The sequence below is a fragment of the Dryobates pubescens genome, chromosome 37 (genome assembly GCF_014839835.1).
Source record: "Dryobates pubescens isolate bDryPub1 chromosome 37, bDryPub1.pri, whole genome shotgun sequence".
Classification (NCBI taxonomy): Eukaryota; Metazoa; Chordata; class Aves; order Piciformes; family Picidae; genus Dryobates; species Dryobates pubescens.
The window spans coordinates 1,674,988-1,693,382 of NC_071648.1; the positions used below are offsets into that span (position 1 = coordinate 1,674,988).

At 40.9% G+C, this 18,395-nt stretch overlaps 1 protein-coding gene across 1 annotated transcript; it reads right to left on the reverse strand.

The window, feature by feature from the left end:
* Window positions 1-5,495: 5,495 nt before the first annotated feature.
* On the reverse strand, window positions 5,496-17,314 carry ZC3H15 (zinc finger CCCH-type containing 15). Its single transcript, XM_054177048.1, has 10 exons — window positions 17,201-17,314; window positions 15,038-15,139; window positions 12,633-12,744; window positions 10,703-10,855; window positions 9,573-9,664; window positions 8,707-8,889; window positions 7,896-8,042; window positions 7,640-7,744; window positions 7,288-7,414; window positions 5,496-6,307 (listed from the first exon to the last, which is right to left on the reverse strand). Exons 1-10 carry the CDS (start codon window positions 17,276-17,278, stop codon window positions 6,114-6,116), a joined length of 1,293 nt encoding a protein of 430 aa, XP_054033023.1. The 5' UTR covers window positions 17,279-17,314; the 3' UTR covers window positions 5,496-6,113.
* Window positions 17,315-18,395: the final 1,081 nt, after the last annotated feature.

Genomic DNA, 18,395 nt, shown 5'->3' on the forward strand with positions numbered 1-18,395 from the left:
TACAGAGACATCACGATCCCTGTCTTTAGTGCAAATCATCTTCTATTAAATAGAATTGTGACACTTTGTTATGCACAGCTTCTGTTTCTAGTCTCTGATTTTGGGGAAACTTTCACTGATTCTTCCATTTTTTTTTCCATCATGCATTTTCAGAGGAAACTAATAAAGCTCAGTCTCCACGAGCAGTCAGCTTTGCTTTTTAATTTGCTGTTCCAGAAACACAACGCCACATCTTCCCTTGAAGCATCTCCTCTAGTACTCCTGTATTACAGTAATGCTTCTACATCCCTGCCAAAGGATGTAGAACAAAGCCAAGCTAAAGACTTAAGAATTCCCTGGCTGGCAATAACTCAGTAATAAGGTGAAGCTGTAAACACATTGAAAAAAATAGCAAAATAGCAGGATGCAGAGCAAGTGGAGTTGAAAGACAACAGGGTAAAGTAGAGCCAAGCTCCTTTCTACCTGATACTCTGAATGTTCTTTCACACTCAAATACAAAAGCAGTTCAGTTTGCAGTCAAACTGACATGGAAAAAGAAATTTCCCTCCTCCTCTCTCCAAAAGTGTTTCAGCTGTTTAAAACCAGGTGTTGCAGGTCTTGATAAACCAGCTCAGCTATCAGCTGTAGCTTTTGGACATCAGAAGACATGTTACCACCATCTTAGAGAATGCCCCAGAGTTCAAACTGACTCCCCCAACACCTCCAAATCCCCTGTCTCCCCAAAGACCACCAACTCACCTTCACTTTGAATGCCATTATATTTTTGTGCTCTGTATCCAAGGAATACTGTCCTGTCTGGCATTAAAGCAAAGCATGTAATTATCCACAAAACATATGGGTGACTATGTCTTGGATGGGTTAAAGGATCAATATTTATGTCAAGGAATGAAGCTAAGGAAGATGGACCAAGATAGAATTAGTTCTTTAACCATTCTAATGGAGGATTTGGCTGGGGGGATACAGGGTGGTGTTGGTGGGGGGTTGTTTTGTTTTGCAAGTGTTTATTGTTTGCCTCCAATGGGTTTTGGTTTACAAGGCTTTAATGTTTGCTTGCAATTGTCAGGAGGTTTTTTTCCCTAGTACACACCCAGTTCAGTGCTCCTGTTGGAAGAACATTTGCTGAATCTATCAGAGAGGTCTGCCAGTTAATGCTGATAGAAACTGCAGACCCTCCAGTGCTTCGAGAGCACATTCAAAAGCTTTTGCCTTTTTGCTGTCTTGGAAGAGCTGTCACCATTCCATTTCCCCCTGCTTCCCCATACATACAAAGAATGGGTGATTCTTTATGTATAGCAAGTGTTCTGTAGAGCTGTTACTTGATATTTCTGCGTGGAAGACACTGTCTCTATTTATAGAATACAGGCTTTTTGTGTTGACAAGAAAAAACTGAAGAGCTTGTGGTGCAAGGCTGATACCTCTGGCACAAAGCATAGTTTGACAGCTGTTACGTTCTCAGCCAAGGTGAACAGTCACACAGGTGAGATGACACCATTTTAAATCATTTTGATGCCTCATAGTTTATCCCCTTTATTCTGCCTCTAGACTGGCAGATATTTGAAGAGATAAGATCTTTGCTGTGCCCTTTCTGACCAACTTTCCTAATCCTCTCCATTTTATAAACAAAACTCTGGAGTGTTTAGAGCCACATGAGGAGAGCACACTGCTGGGTGCTACCATGCTTTACTCCACACCCACAGAGGGAGCCCCAAAGGAAAACAGAACCAGCAGGCTTACACAACCATTAGCATGATAGTGGATATGGACTGGAGAGGTCAGTCAGAAGAACCTTCCTCATGCAGTGTTTAGACTTGGAAGAGAGGCAAGGCAAAAGAAAACAAGAGTGAATGTTAAAGGTTTCATGAATAGAAATTTTGCTGTTACCTAATTTTAACAAAGAATTAAGCTGCAGCTAGAGAACTGTTCCAGGAGAGTAGCCCTTTGAATAGCCAGAGAATTGACTAGACTGGAAAAGACCTTTAAGATAATGGAGTCCAGTCATTAACCTAACACTGACAAGTCCTTGACTAAACCATATCCTTAAGCACTACATCTACACAACTCTTGAAAATCTTCAGGGATGGGGACTCCACCACCCTGAGAACCCTTTCAGTGAAAAAAATTCTTCCCAATACCTAACCTAAACTTCCCTTGCCACAACTTCAGGCCATTGCCTCTTCTTCTATCACTTGTTACTTGGTTCCACTGTTTCCAAACTACAACTAAACTACTGGACACATCAGCCATTAGTAAGGTTGGTAGAAAACATTCACTGAAGTTTGCAGTGGATTCATATTACTGCACATGGACCAAACCACTACGATGTCTTCGATCCAGTCTTAACACGCAGGAGACCAACAGCCTCAGCATCAGAAGGTAAACCAGGGAATAAAACTGGGAAGGAGACATAAATAGGATAAAAGGTTTCCTAGAACAGGGAAGACTGTTAAAATGCTTAAAATCCCTGATAAATAGAAGGTTTCAGCTGATTTTCCACAGCTACAAAAGATATGCTGCGCTGATCATATTCTGAAAAGACAGTTTCAGCCCAACATGGGTTCAAGGACACAGCATCCCTAGAACCCCAATGGCTGACTGCACAAAAAATATTGTTTGGCCTTGCCAACCTTCTACAGTAAGAATTTTCTCCTTTCTTCTCTTCAAGAAGGCTCCTGCTTTTTTCCATGCATGTTTTTTTAATGGAAACCTGTGATGATTTTCCACTGTATCCTGCTTTACACAGAATCACAGAACATTAGGGGTTAGAAAGGAGCTCAAAAGATTATCTAGTCCAACCTCCCTTTAATTTAGGAGTCACCTCATACTTTAGGAACATCTCCTTGGTTTTAAGCCAGGCTTGCTCGAATTTATGTCCAAATACACCACAAATGTAAAATAAAAAGGCTGCCTCCGAGGTCTCTTCAAATAAAATGCTGCTACTCTATGACTGGAAGCACTGATTACTTTTTGCCATTCATTTCACTAACATGCTATGAAGGAGTCTGTTGTGGTCACATATTAAGTCTATAACATCATAAATGAATAAAACATCTTTGCCTTCTTGCTAATTCTAGCAACAGGCCCTCTCTGTAAAAAGAGAGAGCATCTACTGAAATGAAAGAACTGGGTCAGGCTTGAGAGCCTGACCTCAACCCATTAGGTGTCTTGGACTAAGTCTTCCTGCTCCCCTCAGTGAAATACTGGTTCAAACTGGTTGGTCACTACAATGAGGGTACTGCTATTTTAGGATTCAGTCTCTCTCATTTTCCCATAACTGAGTAATTCATATGAATTTCAGGAAACTTTTATCAATAGAAACAACTCAGCAGCAAGTCCCATACAGGTGGACTCCATTCTGTCACAGTGCTGACTGCCAAAACACCAATCTGCCCTAAGCATGGCCTTTGCTTACATTTTTAATGCTGACTGCCAAAACACCAATCTGCCCTAAGCATGGCCTTTGCTTACATTTTTAATGCTGACTGCCAAAACACCAATCTGCCCTAAGCATGGCCTTTGCTTACATTTTTAATCAAGCATTTACTGACTGGAACTCCCTGTCAGCAGCAAACTGAAGTTTAACTCACAGGACTGAGAACTTTCAATAGGCTACATTCAAGCCTGTCCTCAAGGAGAAGGAACAAGTAGCAGCACATCACTACTAATCCTCAAAGGTATGCCTGAATGCTGTACTAACAAAGACTTCTTTAAAAGCAGTCACTGGTTCCACGACTGGAAGACAGATCAACCAAGCCAAGAGGCTAGAACAAGTCCAGTCAAAAGTGCCAGAATAAATCTAGATGAAAAAGTGAAACCAAAAAGTGACAGCAAACTGTTTCCTGACAACGTGGGGCAATCAGTCAGTATCTACTGTCTAAGAAAAGAAGTTTTCCTTCAATCAACTTGCAGATATACAACTTATTTCAATACTACAGAAGGCAACTGCCCTAACTAGACAGATCATCCCCAGAGGACCCTTCCAACCCCTACCATTCTATGGTCCATGGACAAAGGAATTTTTGCACCACAAGTCTTTCTCTGCCCATTTATCCCAGTGTTCTATTATCTTAATCAGTGTTCATTACCCTGTGATCCTCCCACTGCAAAATGCACACTGACACAACTGTGGCAAAGGCTTAACCTCTTTGGATCAGTGAAGCAGACCAGTGCTGTAGGAATCAGTATCATATGTCATATTACCAGCCACTAAGACACAAAATATAGAAAGCCAATTTTTTTTTGTCCTTGATATTGATTAAATTAATTTTATTCCCATTTAAAATATACAACTTTGAAAAATTATGCATCATACATTCAAATAGGAATTGCATTCTTAAGTGCCCTGATATCCAGGTGTCCTGCTGCTGGTCAAGAGAATACAATTATCTGTCAACACTGTTTATTTACAGCCACAGGAGGAAAATCTCCATAAATACTTAGATCTGATATTGCAGCTTCTCCTTAAACACTTACATTTAGAAGTCCATTTCAGTAGGCCTTTTTCTCCCAAACACTGCTTCTTGTTCCTGTAGGAGAAAACATATTTCACAAGGTTTCCCAAAAGGGTAGAACATGTCTCAGTCAGCTATTTCAGAAACAGTACTCAAGACTCCAGAGTCGATTTAGCAGTGTCAGAAAGAATCATTAAAGCCAACAGTACCATCCAACAGCAAATGAAGAAAGCTCACCAACAATGCCACCAATCTTAATAAAGGTCTCTAAGTAGCAACTTAAAAGGTTTAGGGAAAAAAAATAATCAATACAAACAGTATGGTTAGTACAGCAATACTGTTGCAGATACTATTAGTAGTATGGCAAGGATGTGGCACTTGATGATACGGTCTAGCCAGTGTGGTGGTGTTAAGTCATAGGCTGGACTTGATCTCAGAGGTCTATTCCAGCCTCAGTAATTTTGTAAAGGAGGCATCACTTAGAGCCCCTTTCAAAAAGCACCACTAAGGAGAAATCTTTATGGCAGGCATTCAGTGGCTTTAAAAAGGACCCACTGACTTCACTGGAGCCTGGCAGCAAATACCTTCTGCAGGGAACACAATCCAGGGCACAGCATCACGCTGAGGCAATTGACTACTGCAAAACTTTGTGTTATTAACAGAACACCAAAGGCATCACAGGCAGTTTTTTTTAAACCACAACATCCCTGCTCTGCAAAGCTTGAGGTCCTACCTGATATACAAAACACAGTGGAGAAAGAATGAGACTGAAATAGCAATGAGTGACCTACAGCATGTCTTGAATCAGTTAATGGATGGGCAGGAGATAAGAACAGGAGGGGGGAAAAAAGTCAGCTGCGGAATTTTACACTGCAAGAATCGTGGGGAAAAAAAACCCTGCAATGGCAGTTAGCCCTAAATTAACTGAAGCCAGCACTGCAGTATCAGGACTAGCAAGAGAATAGTGGTTTATCACTGTTGTAGAAAATGGGAGTTATTAACAGTGTGGTCTGAGATCCTAACTTAACAGAGAAAAATCAACACAGGTGTTTTAAAGTTGAGAGTCTTTATTTACAATTTTGTTGGCAAAAGGCGGTGGGAAAGTTTAAAACATTATTTGAACAGAGGGCACCATACTGTACTGCATGATGTACCAGTTCACAATCTTCAGTATCCAGCTGATCAAATAAAGCTAAATCACCACTTAAAGAAGCATAAACTGCATCAGCTCCATTAGAGTACACTGCCTAAAACCCACTTCAGGCAGTTTCTAAATCAACACAATCTCTAGTAAGAACGCAGTTCTGGTGAAGAATGCATACTTGGACTTACATACTGTACCTGGTATCAACTTGCCCACTCATGCTTGCATACTGGCAAAGTACTTAACATTTCCTACTTTTAGTTGAAAGTATAATCTCATTTTCTGCAAATTCAGCTTGTCAGGTAATTCTCAGCTACTCTGAATAGTTTACTGTGAGCACAGTCAAGATGGGAGTAGATGAGATTGAAGGAAAATATTCCTGGTATATGACGTGCCCATCAGAATCAGCTGGGTAACCACAAACCTCCCATTTAAGAATTTCTAGTCAAAAAGGAGAAAAAAAAACCATAGTCAGTTTTCACTTTGTCACATGGATTTAACTCCTCACTTCAGCTTTTAATTTATTCTTCTAAATCAAGGGTGTTTAGTTCTTCTTCTAGTTCATCCAAGTCCTCTCCAGTAAAAAGATTTTCATCAACTGGAACCGCATCAATTACTCCATTTTCCAACTCCCCATCTCCATCGTTGTCCTCCTCTAAATCATTTTGCTCACTGCTGTTTATATCACCACCAGAAGCTTCACTCAATTTATTATCTGAAAAAAAATAATAAAAAATTATATGTATTTCAGCATCCCAGAATCACAGACTGTCCGAGGTTGGAAGGGACTGTCAGAGATCATCCAGTCCAACCCCACTGCCAGAGCAGCATTACCCAGGGGAGTCCACTCAGGAATGCATCCAGGTGGGTTTTGAAAATCTCCAGAGAAGCAGACTCCACAACCTCTCTGGGCAGCCTGCTCCATCACCCTCACTGTAAAGAAGTTTCTCCTCATGTTGAGGTGAAATCTTCTATGTTCAAGTTTGTATCCTACGTTCCCTTATTAGTGCGCACCAGAAGTTGAAGACATCACTGATTCACAATCCTACTAAACAGGTTTTAGAGTGCTGAGACTATACAGAAGTTGCTTCATTTCAATTTTATGTAGACTTACAGTGGTTAAATTGCATGTACCTGATTAATACTCAGGTCTGGATCATCAACTATTAAAGCAAGTTGAAAAAGAGTAAGTGAAAATCCCAAGTCTTTGAATTCCAAACATTCTAACTGAGCCAAACCTTACGAGGTGCTCCTACTTAGATTGCACTTGGAGTCTTAAAGACCACGGTATGCATTCTGTAAGCCACCAAGATAAGATCTTGCTCTAACAAATTACAAGCTAACTTAAGCTACCTAAAAGATGCAAATAAAAGCTTGGTTTATTGACATAATTAATTCAGTTTAGTAAATCTAGAAGAACAAAAGGCAAACTGCCAGAAGGAACATTTTAAGGATTTACCTGAAGCAGCCATAAACAATATCTTCTACTTAAACTTAAGCAGAATAGTAAGTGTGCAACATTTACAACAAGGTTTCTGTTTAGTCATCACATTTATTACTGCTGGTAATTTTACTCCCCCACCCTCCTTCTTTAGACAAACACTTCTCAGCAGATGGCTAAAGGATTTGCATCTACCTTTTGGGAAGCTGTTACAGTTCAATCCTGCATCAGGCATGCCCCAGTAGCCAACTTACCATCTTTTTCTGTGGAGTTGTATGTGCTGAATCGCTCGGGACTGGCCACAGTAATGCCAGTCTCATCTACAGCCTTTGGGACATACAGGTTCAAATCGACATCATTTATGCACACAGGGTCTTCCATCTGAAAAATAAATCAAGATGCTCTGCATGAATTACTCTTCCTACAGAAAGCCTTGTTTCTGCAGGATTTCTACAGAATGTTCTTCCTTTTGCCATCAAAATTTCAACAAAATATACCCTGTACAAGTATTAAGAATCATGCTTATTAACTGCACTGTAAAAGCTCTCAAACTTGTCAGACTTCAATGCAACTTGAACTGTCACTCAAGTAGACACTGTTCTTTACCTCATCATCTTCCCCTGCTCCTTGAACGTAATGGGTGTCATCTGCCTCTTCATCATCCGCATCAACCAACTCTGGCCGGAACTCAAATACTTCCCGCCCACTGATCTGTTCACAGAAGAAGACATATTCATTTGGCACTTCATAGACTTTATACTGCAAAACCCCCAAACTTCAAACCAAACCAAGGTCAGCTACCTTACCACAAACACTTATTTACTCTTTCTTCTTACATTAACAATTGGATTGTAGAACGTACCACCAGTGCTTTGCCAGCTTTAAAATCTGCTTTCCTCCTTTCCATATCTTGCTCAGCCTTATCAATTTTTTCTTGTCTTTTTCTCCTCTTCCATGCAATAAAACACTCTAGAGTAATTTTGGTAACGTTTGGTCCTAGGGCAGCACGCTGTCAAGTAAAGAGACTGGTTAATGCTAGAAATTGTTTCCAAAGGCTGTAACAACTTAGATTTAATTACTCTTTACCAGAAACAAATTGAAAATGTTTATTTCTAGTTCCTTCTTCATGTTCACCTCTGTTAAACTTGGAAGTCTGACTCAACAAACCATTTCCCAGTTAGTAAAATGAGTTGACATGAAAGGTAGTGTAGAAAGTGGAGGAGAAGAGAAGCCAACAATAAAAGCTCAGGTTCTCCTCAAACCGATAGTTAGGCAATGGTGACAAAAAATAAGCAGAGCATCATAACATCTTCAGAAGGCCCCATTCCCTTGGTGATGCTTCCTCTCTGTTCTGTAAGAACCAAGAGGTAGTAAGCTGGCAGTGAGAAAAGCCTGTGGACACAGTTGCCACAGGTGTAAGAAAAACAGCAGTAAGAAACAGATGCCTCCTAAAAGAGAATTAGCAACACCTCCACTAAGTATGCAGCTGTAGTTTCACCTATTCACTAGGTAATAGTTTCTCAACAGTATGAATCAAATCCCATACATCCTTCACCCTAGCTCATACAGCTATAAAAACACTGTACTTTTTCAATTATTAGGAAGTTATTTACAAGTGGCTCTTCAGAGTAACACAAACACCACACCACATGGTACCTGTCTGACAACTTTACCTCTTTTTCTATTAGATCTTCTAAAGAAATTTCATCTTGTTTCTCCTCCTTCTTCTTGTCCTTTTTTAATACAAAACCAGGAGGGAGAGCATGGCGATACATGCAGTTGTCTCCTCCACCTGGGCAGACCCAAAACCATCCATACTTGTTGTTTTCAATGGCATCAAGGAAGTATTTGCAGACCTGTGTAAAAAACAACAGCTGCTAGCTCTCTTTTCACCCCCATCAATTTACACTCCATGTGAAGCTACTATGTGTCAGAAGCACAGGAATTTAAAGGCAGTTGTGCTGAAAAACAAAGGAAACGTTTGATATGAATAGCTACTAATAAATATGTAAAGAGCAAGTGTCAGGAGGATGAAGCCAGGCTCTGCTCAGGGATGTCCAATGCTAGGGCAAGCTGGAGCAGAGGAGGTTCCACATGAAGAAAAGGAAAAACTTTTTCACTGTGAACATAACAGAACACTGGAACAGACTGTCCAGAGAGGCTGGGAAATCTCCTTCTCTGGAGACATTCAAACCCCACTTGGACGCATTCATGTGTCATCTGCTCTAGATGATCCTTCTCTGGCAGGGGGATTAGTCTACATTACTAATTAGCATTTCAGTTTTGAAAGCACTTCATCTGCTATCCATTTTATTTTACATGAGAAAATACCTTATAACAGAAAGAGCTGTGGGATGGGCTTTTCCATCTTTGAAAATGCATTATTAGAAGTACTATCACCAACTGGATACTCAGAATAGTCTTCTAAAATTCCATTACAAAACCCCTTTAGCTAACAATAGACACATCTAATGCCAGTCTACAGCTAATCCTCTCTACTACAGCTCAATTGAAAAAAAATTTAAGAAGAGAGACATACTATTTGAGTTTTGGGTTTTTTCTTTTCCGCCTCACCATGCTTCTTGTTCACCACTTCTTCCAGCTTCTTCTCATCCCAGTTATCCATTGTATCTGGAAAAAGACAACAGATGGTTTCACAACAATTCCAAATAGTAAGCATTGCTGTCAAGTTTTCTCCCTAGAGAGAGTTTTAATGTGGAATTCTTACCTGCTACCTAGTTGATAGAATGGAAAATAAATTCTGGTTTATTACAGACTTCAAAACTCCCCTATGCTGCTCACACTTCCTCAAAAGCCTTAGAAATTGGTATTGTGACACATATAAAGTGTGCTTCAGTTAAGGACTAAAAAAACTTGTCATTACATCTGTACACTACCAAGTGTGGACAATGGAAAAGAACAGGAAGATGACTGAAGGGAAAGCTGGAGGATAACATCCAGAAATTCAAATAATATAACATTTGGATTAAAAAAGAGACAATATGAAATTTCCTGTGTCAAAGTTCTGAGATTGTATGAAGAGAGATCACCAATGGTAGCAGCAGCAGAATCCCATAGATTCATATGGGATCCTATCATTTAGGATGATAGAGGCTAAAAGTCAAATAAAGATCAAGACATGACATACTGTGGAAAAATAGATCATTTTAACTATAAAAATCTCTAACCAGAACACTTGGCCAACAAAGAGGTTTAGGGCAAGATGAGAAAATAACCAGAAAATTCCCAAGTATCCTGATTTCTGGATCTGTGCACAGTTGGCAACCACTAGTAACAATTCTAGGAAGCTACAGTGCTTGCTCTTCCTCTTATGTTTCCATTTTATGAAAGAAGAAAACTAGCAACTACAAGAAAGACAAATTATTGCACAACTTGCTGCTTTTATGACCTATTACATTACACAGAAGAATTTGAAAACCACAATCCAGTGTCACAAGGTCATACTTCTTTTTCTAGAGAAGGTCTGAAGAACACCTCCTGACGTGCTTCTTAAAGTGCCTGTCACTGTTGGACATCATTTTGAACATAGTGGCATGAATTGCCCTGCTCACTGACCAGGCTCTCCAAGATCATAAACACAAGAAGCCTCTTAAAAATCTAGTTTCAGAACCAGAAAAGTTCAGTGCTCATTTTCTGTAAGCATTTTACCTTTTTCAAGGTCTTCATCTCTTGCGTCGATGTAGACGCTTCGTTTTTCACACTTCCTTTCCAAAGACAAATCATGGGAAAACTTGCACTTGTCCCCTTTAGTGCACTGTCCTTGCTTGAAGAAAGCACAAACTACAGACTTGGGGTCAGCACCTGAGTGAAGAAAGTTGTAAGATTTTAATACTGTTTTTAAGCAAAAGCTGTAAATAAAAAAACCTGAGAACAATGTCTAGGATGATACAACATTGAGGACCTGTTGAGGATGAAAACATTTTTAGAATGAAAGTTGATGTGATATTTACCACAGAAATACTTTGTGTCCTGAACATGTCCTTTTTACTTTGTAGGGCATGATATTTCCATTAAGTAACAAACCTGGCTCTTGACTATGTAAAGAGAGACTGATAGCAGTGTGCCCGAGTTAATTATTCACACACAAGATCGCACTCTGTGCAACTTCTTCCCTGTACAAGGAGCTATCTGTTGCCTCAAATACACAGGGAAAAACTTTTTTGGAATGTCAATCTTCCCCTAATATATCAACAACCAGCTAGAATCAATTAGAATTATTTATCCTGCACTCATTCAGACCACTTTCTGTAACAGAAGAAGCAAGATGGCTGTTCACAGACCCCATAATAAGGAACTCAGAACGACAGGGACCTCTGAGGACCATCTAGTCCAACTGCCTGCTAAAGCAGGGTGACCCAGGATCACTAGGCAGGTTCTGAACATCTTCTGAGAATGAGACTGCACAACCTGTCCTGGCAGCCTGCTCAGCACTCCAACACCCTCACAGGAGTGAAGTTTTCCTGGTGTTTAGGTGGAACTTCCTATGTTCCCATTTGTGCCTATTAACTATTATAGCATGAACTACTCCATCAACCTCACCACAGTTTAAGTATCATCCCACTAAAGGAATTATTTGTCCATTAGGTGAGAAAATAAATGAAAGCAGGCAGAAAATTATTTATGAGGCAACTAAATCAGAAATATTTTAGTTGTAATATTGATCCTGTAAGATTTTAAACTGGGATTTTTCATTTGCTGACTTTGTGCGTGGTGCCAGTCACCAGTGCCTAGAGCATGCACAGCGACACCTGGTTAAAAACTTAACTAAAATCTAGTTTTTAACACAGAAAGGATCCCTGCAAGAATACAGTTCTCCTTGTTGGCAATTTCAGAAGAAAGACACAGCTTTAATTAAGACAATTATTAAGTCTTCTGAAATAACTTTAAGTCAAGAGTTACTTCATTTAGAGAAGCTGAGCACTGCAGATCATAAACAGAGAACTGGCCTTCGTTGCTCCTAAGTGCCACAATGAGCACATATCAAGTTTGACATTCATAGGAATCACTTTTGTCTAGTCAAAAATTGTTATGCAGATTAATAAAGCAAAGAGTTGGTAACATTTACTTCACTCCTGAAAGTATGATTTTTTTATTTCCACACAAGAGCCAACTGTAAAGTCTCATAGTATCAAACACACTTAAGCTCACATTTCATTGCAAAACTAGTTTGTTCAATAGTTGATTTCAAGTGAAGACATTTCTGAAACCAAGTCCTACTGCTAATTGTGAGGTGAAATAGAAGGAATTGGAACATTTTTACTGTTCTGATTTAACACAAGCTTCCTGTGAAGACAATAGTTACATTATATTCCTTGCAATTCCTGGATGTTCATGTTTCCCTGGAGAAGCAGGCTGCTTTAAATAAATTCCATAACAAAGCAATAAAGTCATCATGCCACTCATCCAGAAGCATCTAATTCATGAAGCTGAATGTAGCAGAGCATCTCTACCTGCCCTGACAATATCAAGGTAGCTTTTGATACCCTAATCACCTAGTAACTGGGTTTGAAGGGCTATTTTATCCAAAGTAGATATATGAAGAAGAGAACATAAGTGAAGAGTATTCAGTTACTCATACCTTTGCTAATTTTTTGTGCAGCAACCACAGGCTTGAAGAGTTCATTTAATTCTTGTAATTCTTTTTTCTTATCTTCTTTTTTTAACTTCTTCTCACTTTCACTTTGAGCAGCCTAGAACAAGCCCAGATTTGAAGTCAGGCAATGTACAATTAGAATGACACTACTCACCTCACGTGAATTGTACATCGAAATAGCAAATCATTCTAAATTAACACACAAGGAGAGAAGGAAAAGAACCTGTGGTTCCTGAGCTTCTCAGCCTTCCTGCCCTCGCACAAATGGCCACTGCCATCTAGTGGTACTGACTTTCAAACAGATTCCAAATTTAACAGATAAAAGATGCTGGTAGGATCATAGTAAAAGGATCAGTAAGGTTGCAGAAGACCTCCAAGACTGACTCCAGCCCTTAACCTAGCACTGCCAAGTCCATCACTAAACCACGTCTCTAAGCATCACATTTACATGTTTTCTGAACACTTCCAGGGACGGTGATCCCATCACTTCCCCAGGCAACCTTCACTCTTTCAGTGACTAAAGTTTTCCTAATATCCAACCTTAACCCCCCCAGCACAACTTGAGGCCATTTCCTCTCATTCTGCTGCTTCTCAACTGGGAGAAGCAACCAACACCTGCCTCTTTTTCCAGACAAACAACCCTAGTTGCCTTCTGCTCCTCAGAAAGCTTGTGCTCTAGACTCTTCGCCAGCTTTGCTGCCCTTCTCTGGGCCTGCTCCAGCATCTCAATGTCCTTCTTGTAGAGAAAGCCCCAAAACTGGATCTAGTATTCATGGTGCAGCCTTAGCACTGCTCAGTAAAAAGAGACTATCACTTCCCAGGTCCTGCTGGCCACGCTATTGCTGATACAGAAATGTGACCTAATGATGGGTACTATTAGATGACAGTTACCTCTATCTACTCCTCCAGTATTGGCTAGAAAATCAAGTGAAAGATACTGAGTATAAGAGAGGAGAAATTAGTTGCTCTTTAGTGACACACAAGCAATGCAGCTATGCAATGCAGTTAATTGAAGACCCATGCAAAAAGCCTCTCTACCTTTACTTCCCTACATGCTGCTTTGCTCTTTCTCTTCAGGTGTACCAATAGCAATTCCAGCAAATCTGTCCACAGAAGCTGGGAGATGCTTTTAGGACATCATTTGTTTTATATGATAGGCAGACCTACACACATCAACTACAAAACTCAGTACTTGAAAGAATGCTTACCTCTTAAAAAACAAAACCAAAACACAACAGAAACCCCCCAAAAGAGCCCCAAAAAATTTCCAACAACCAACCAAGGAAACTTGAACACCACCACAATAAAAACAAAACCTGAACAGCATTTCCATTTGTATCTCAGGACACAAGAAAAACTGCTTGAAGTGTTTGTTCTCTCTCAAGGACAACCCTAACTGACAACTACTTCACAAAGGTAAAAAAGAAAGTATAATCAGGTCTAAAAAAAAAAAAAAGAGAGGGAACCTACATGCATCAGTCAACAGCTACATGCAGCTGAGAAACAAATTCATTCACACTGACTAATTTACAAGCTGGTATTCCTAGTCATGCTACAGATTGAGGGATGTCACACAAATTTCAGAAGAACTTCTTGATTAACACCGTGGTTTAAAGTGACATCAAGCAGTCCTTTCCACTACACCAACCTACTAAATCTAATGACCCAAATACCCTCTTTACATTTAAAGCTGCACTGTACATTTGTTAGCTCATTCTTATATTATGTAAGGAATTGAACAAACTATGACATCATAGCTGACACAAATATAATTGCTTTACACGTTTATTCATAGAGCAGGATGCTGTCTAAGTGCTTAATCAGCCTCCCTAACACCACAGGAATAAAAGACCTGGCTCACTTTCATTATAGTTTATTTCTATAACATCCATGCCTGTTATTTCAATATAATTTAAACATCACAGCTACATCCCATTTTACTTCATCACAGAGAAAAAAACCAGAGATGCTCAGAAATTTCACCTTCTTTGACCTGTCTGGCAAACAGAAGCAGACTTGTCAGATTTATTTCCCCATAAAATGATAACAAACACTTCCATAAGCACAACAACCAGCATATAAGGGCTTATGCTTTCTTCAATATTTTCCCAATTCCAGTATTAGTAATAATTAATTCTTAATTTAATCTGTCCACCATTTCTTAGATTAGGTAGGAATTAAAGAGAAAAAGTGACAAAGAATCACATACCATTACACAGGTACATAACTCTCATCTAGACGATCTATGAAAGAAGACTATTAGCTAAATCTGTGCCAGTCACAGGCATGTAACAACTCAGCTTCTTTCTACTTCAGTATTACATCACAATCTGTACCTAGAAAGATGATTTGACTATACAGTGGGAAAACATTACAGAATAAATGCTTACCTGACGTGGATTTTGCTGACCAAATTTAACCTGGTGAGTCACAGCCTTGATAAATTTCTGCTGTTTTGCACCCTTTTTATTCTTTAGGCCAAATGTTTTGTCCTAAACCAAGAGATAAAGACAGCCACATTAACCAAAACAAGTTTGTTACCAAAAAAGATTCGCCACTCCTCTCAGGTTTTCAGTGACAGACAGACTATTGCCTCTAGCCACACAAGCAACCCAAGAAACAGTGTAGACCTTTCACATCGTCTTTCAGATTGGCTTTTCAAAGAACCTACCAAATGCTGCCTTGGTGCAAGCTCTTGCTTTTATCACCAGAGTCATAGGTGTCCAAGTATTCAAGTGAGTTTATACACAGAGCTTTTTCTGGCCTTTTGAGGCAAAAGGACATGAAGTTTTTACTCTCTAACCAAGTAACATCTGAGAAAAATAAGAAGACTGAATAGCCCTATATACTGTTTTTGGCTCCCATCTGCCTAAAGTCACTTATTACTTTTATCTCCAAGTTTTCATACATGTTGCATTTGTTACACAGATGGCTATTACCACAAGAAACATGTTACTTTTTATTTTGAAGTATTTTAAGCTTTCCATTTTCTAACTTTACTAACTTGAATAGAAATCCTTCCCCAATGCCAAGTCTACATAAGTGTTTGTACTTGGTAAACTCCACTGCAAAAAGTTTGTTTACTGCCTGAACCAATCCTTCCTCTCTAGCTCCAGCTTTATTGTATAGAGACAGGTTTCTGTAACAAAACTAACCAAAACAGTATCACAGAATGTTAGGGACATGGAAAGGACCTCTAGTTATCATCTAGTCCAATGGCCCCTGCCAAATCAAGATCACTTAGGGCAGGCCACACAAAAACACATCCAGGCGGGTTTTGAAACGTCTCCAGAAAACAAGACTCCACAACCTCTCTGGGCAGCCTGCTCCAGTGCTCTGTCACCCTCACAGGAAGAGGTTTCTCCACATGCTGAGGTGGAACTTCCTGTGTTCCCGTTTATACCAGCTGTTCCTTGTCCTATTATTGGGCACCACCAAAAAAAGACTGTCACCTTCATCTTCACACCCATTCACAAAAACTCATAGGGAAGAGAGCTGTCTTTTGGGCATCTGAAGCAGAAATAACAACATTACAAACTTACTCATTCCTTTGACTTGATATCAACATCTTTTTCCTTTCAGGAACAAGTAACAGATGTTCATCCACTGATAACACCACAGTTCAAACATGCTTTTGGAAACCATAACAACCCAAAAACATAACAACAGATTTGCAGAGCAAACAGTTCCAAGTCTCCAGAACCACCCTGTCTTCCTTTGCAGCACACCCCCTATCAACAGTAGCTAGTTCTCTGTTAATTCATGCTAATTTGAAAAGTTTGCAGTTTGTCAAAATGACTGGGAAAGAATACAGATCACTCACTCAATTTGTGTGGCAAATGCCACATGGCAAATGTAATCCCTGTGTATTTCAATTATGTAATAAATTATCCTTAATAAATCACACAAACAAATCACACGTTTTAAACCGAGTGAAAAATGCAGATTTACATCTCAGAATTCTGGACTCAAAAAGGCACATACAGAACACAGAAATGGAGATAGCAAAGGGAAAGGGTAAAAAAAAAAAAAGGACTACTCCCCTGTCACATCACCTTCAGACCTGCCCTGAAAACCTCGAGGCTGAAAACTCAAACCTCAGTCTAAGAAGCCCAGCGCCAAACAGCACAGTTTAAAGGGCGACAGTGTGCCATTTGACAGATCCAGGCTGCGAAAGGAACCAGCATCCCCCGGAACGCTGCTTCTGGCCTGGGCTGCAGCCCCAAGCAGGTACGTGTGGGCATTCCCCTTCCACGCACACGAAGTTTTTGGGTTTATGACTGTTTCCTTGTCTGCTTCAGCCGAAGAGACGGCCTAGGGGCCCGCCCGCGGCCCATGACGGCGGCCTCTCGGGGAAGCCAGCTACGGCCGGCAGCAATATCCGTGCCCCCGTAGCAGGGGGACTGACAGAGGGGGGCGCAGGGAATGAGCTGTCCGCGTGCGAATGGAAAAGGTAAGGAAAAACAGGTGGAGGAAGAGCGCCGCGGCGTGAAAGCGACCCCTTTTGGCTTCAGCCGCGGCTCCCTGGGCCCGGCGCGGCCCTGCTTGCTTACCTCGATGATCTTCTCCTTCTTTTTCTGGTCCGCTTTCTTGCTGCCCCCCGCTGGCTGCTGCTGCTTCTTGGGGGGCATGGCGGGGAGGGCGGAACAGTCTCAATTCTCACTTGGAGGCCTCAGGGCCGCGGGGAGGGCGGAACGGAGAGAGACGAGACGGGGCGGCCGGCGCCGGGGAGGCGCAACGGAACCCGCTCGTAACGCCGGCAGCCGCGGGGCACGCTGGGAAGGCGGCGCGGGGCGCGACGGGAGCAGGGCAGCGCGCGATCGTCCAATTATCTCCCGGCAAGCAGCGCGCGGCGAGGCGACGGGCGCGCCGATATGACGTCAGAGTGGCGCGCCGCCTCAGCGGGTTGTTGCTGCTCGGGGGCGGTGGGGCTAGGCTAGGCTGCTGCGCGTGTCCCCGCGATAGATGTTGGGGTATGTCCTGCAGAATGTCGCTGCTTGTGGGCACTGGAGGTGCTCCTCCCCCGCCACACGCGGGTGAAGTCTGTAGTAGAGAAAGATTTCTTGATCCATCAGTGAATACATAAGCACAATACATACACGATAGTTGGAAGCTAACAGGAGGAATTTGGTCTAGAAATTAATGTGTTTTGTTTGAGTTATTAGGACAACTTGCTGCCTTAAATTTGTTAAGCTCCTACATAATGTTGTAGCTATTCCACTGTAGAAGGAGCCAGGCCATGTCTTCCTCCTATGAAATGCATTGCATTTGCGGGAAAGTTCATTGTGTCTTCTATCTTAAAGGCAAAATGAGTCCCATTTTGTTGCCTGCTGTCACTGGTCTGAGAGGATTAGTGGGAATGATCTTCATAATTATTTGATACAGAGTATAAAACCTTGCTTTGTGGTCCGAGTACATTCACCCCTTCAGTTAAGTAGTTCATGTCCTTCACTGGTGCAAGTTCACATGACTGATTTTGTATTTTGTTCATCTGTTCGGCTAATAAATAATTTAAACCAGTTCTGAGACTCAGAATCAAAGGAAAAAACCCCACAACTTACCACTCAGTAGGGTCCAATTCTGTACTAACATATATGGAACTGCCATAAATTTTGGTGCAAGTTCCTTTTGAGCAAAGGCTGAAGATCCCTATGATGCCTGACTGGTTCTTCAAATGTACCTGAAGAGCAGAAAGAGCCTCTTGCCAATGCTATCTGGTAGATTGATAGCTGATTGTCTGAAAAAGGC

What these genes read in the sequence shown, in the direction of transcription:
- ZC3H15 (XM_054177048.1), bottom strand. Translation starts at nt 17,278, where the DNA reads ATGCCCCCCAAGAAGCAGCAGCAGCCAGCGGGGGGCAGCAAGAAAGCG. An exon ending in AGATGAAGACCTTGAAAAAG is followed by an intron (nt 9,665 to 10,702) that starts GTAAAATGCTTA and finishes GTCTTTTTCCAG; the next exon opens with ATACAATGGATAACTGGGAT. An exon ending in CAACTCCACAGAAAAAGATG is followed by an intron (nt 6,308 to 7,287) that starts GTAAGTTGGCTA and finishes ATTTTTTTTCAG; the next exon opens with ATAATAAATTGAGTGAAGCT.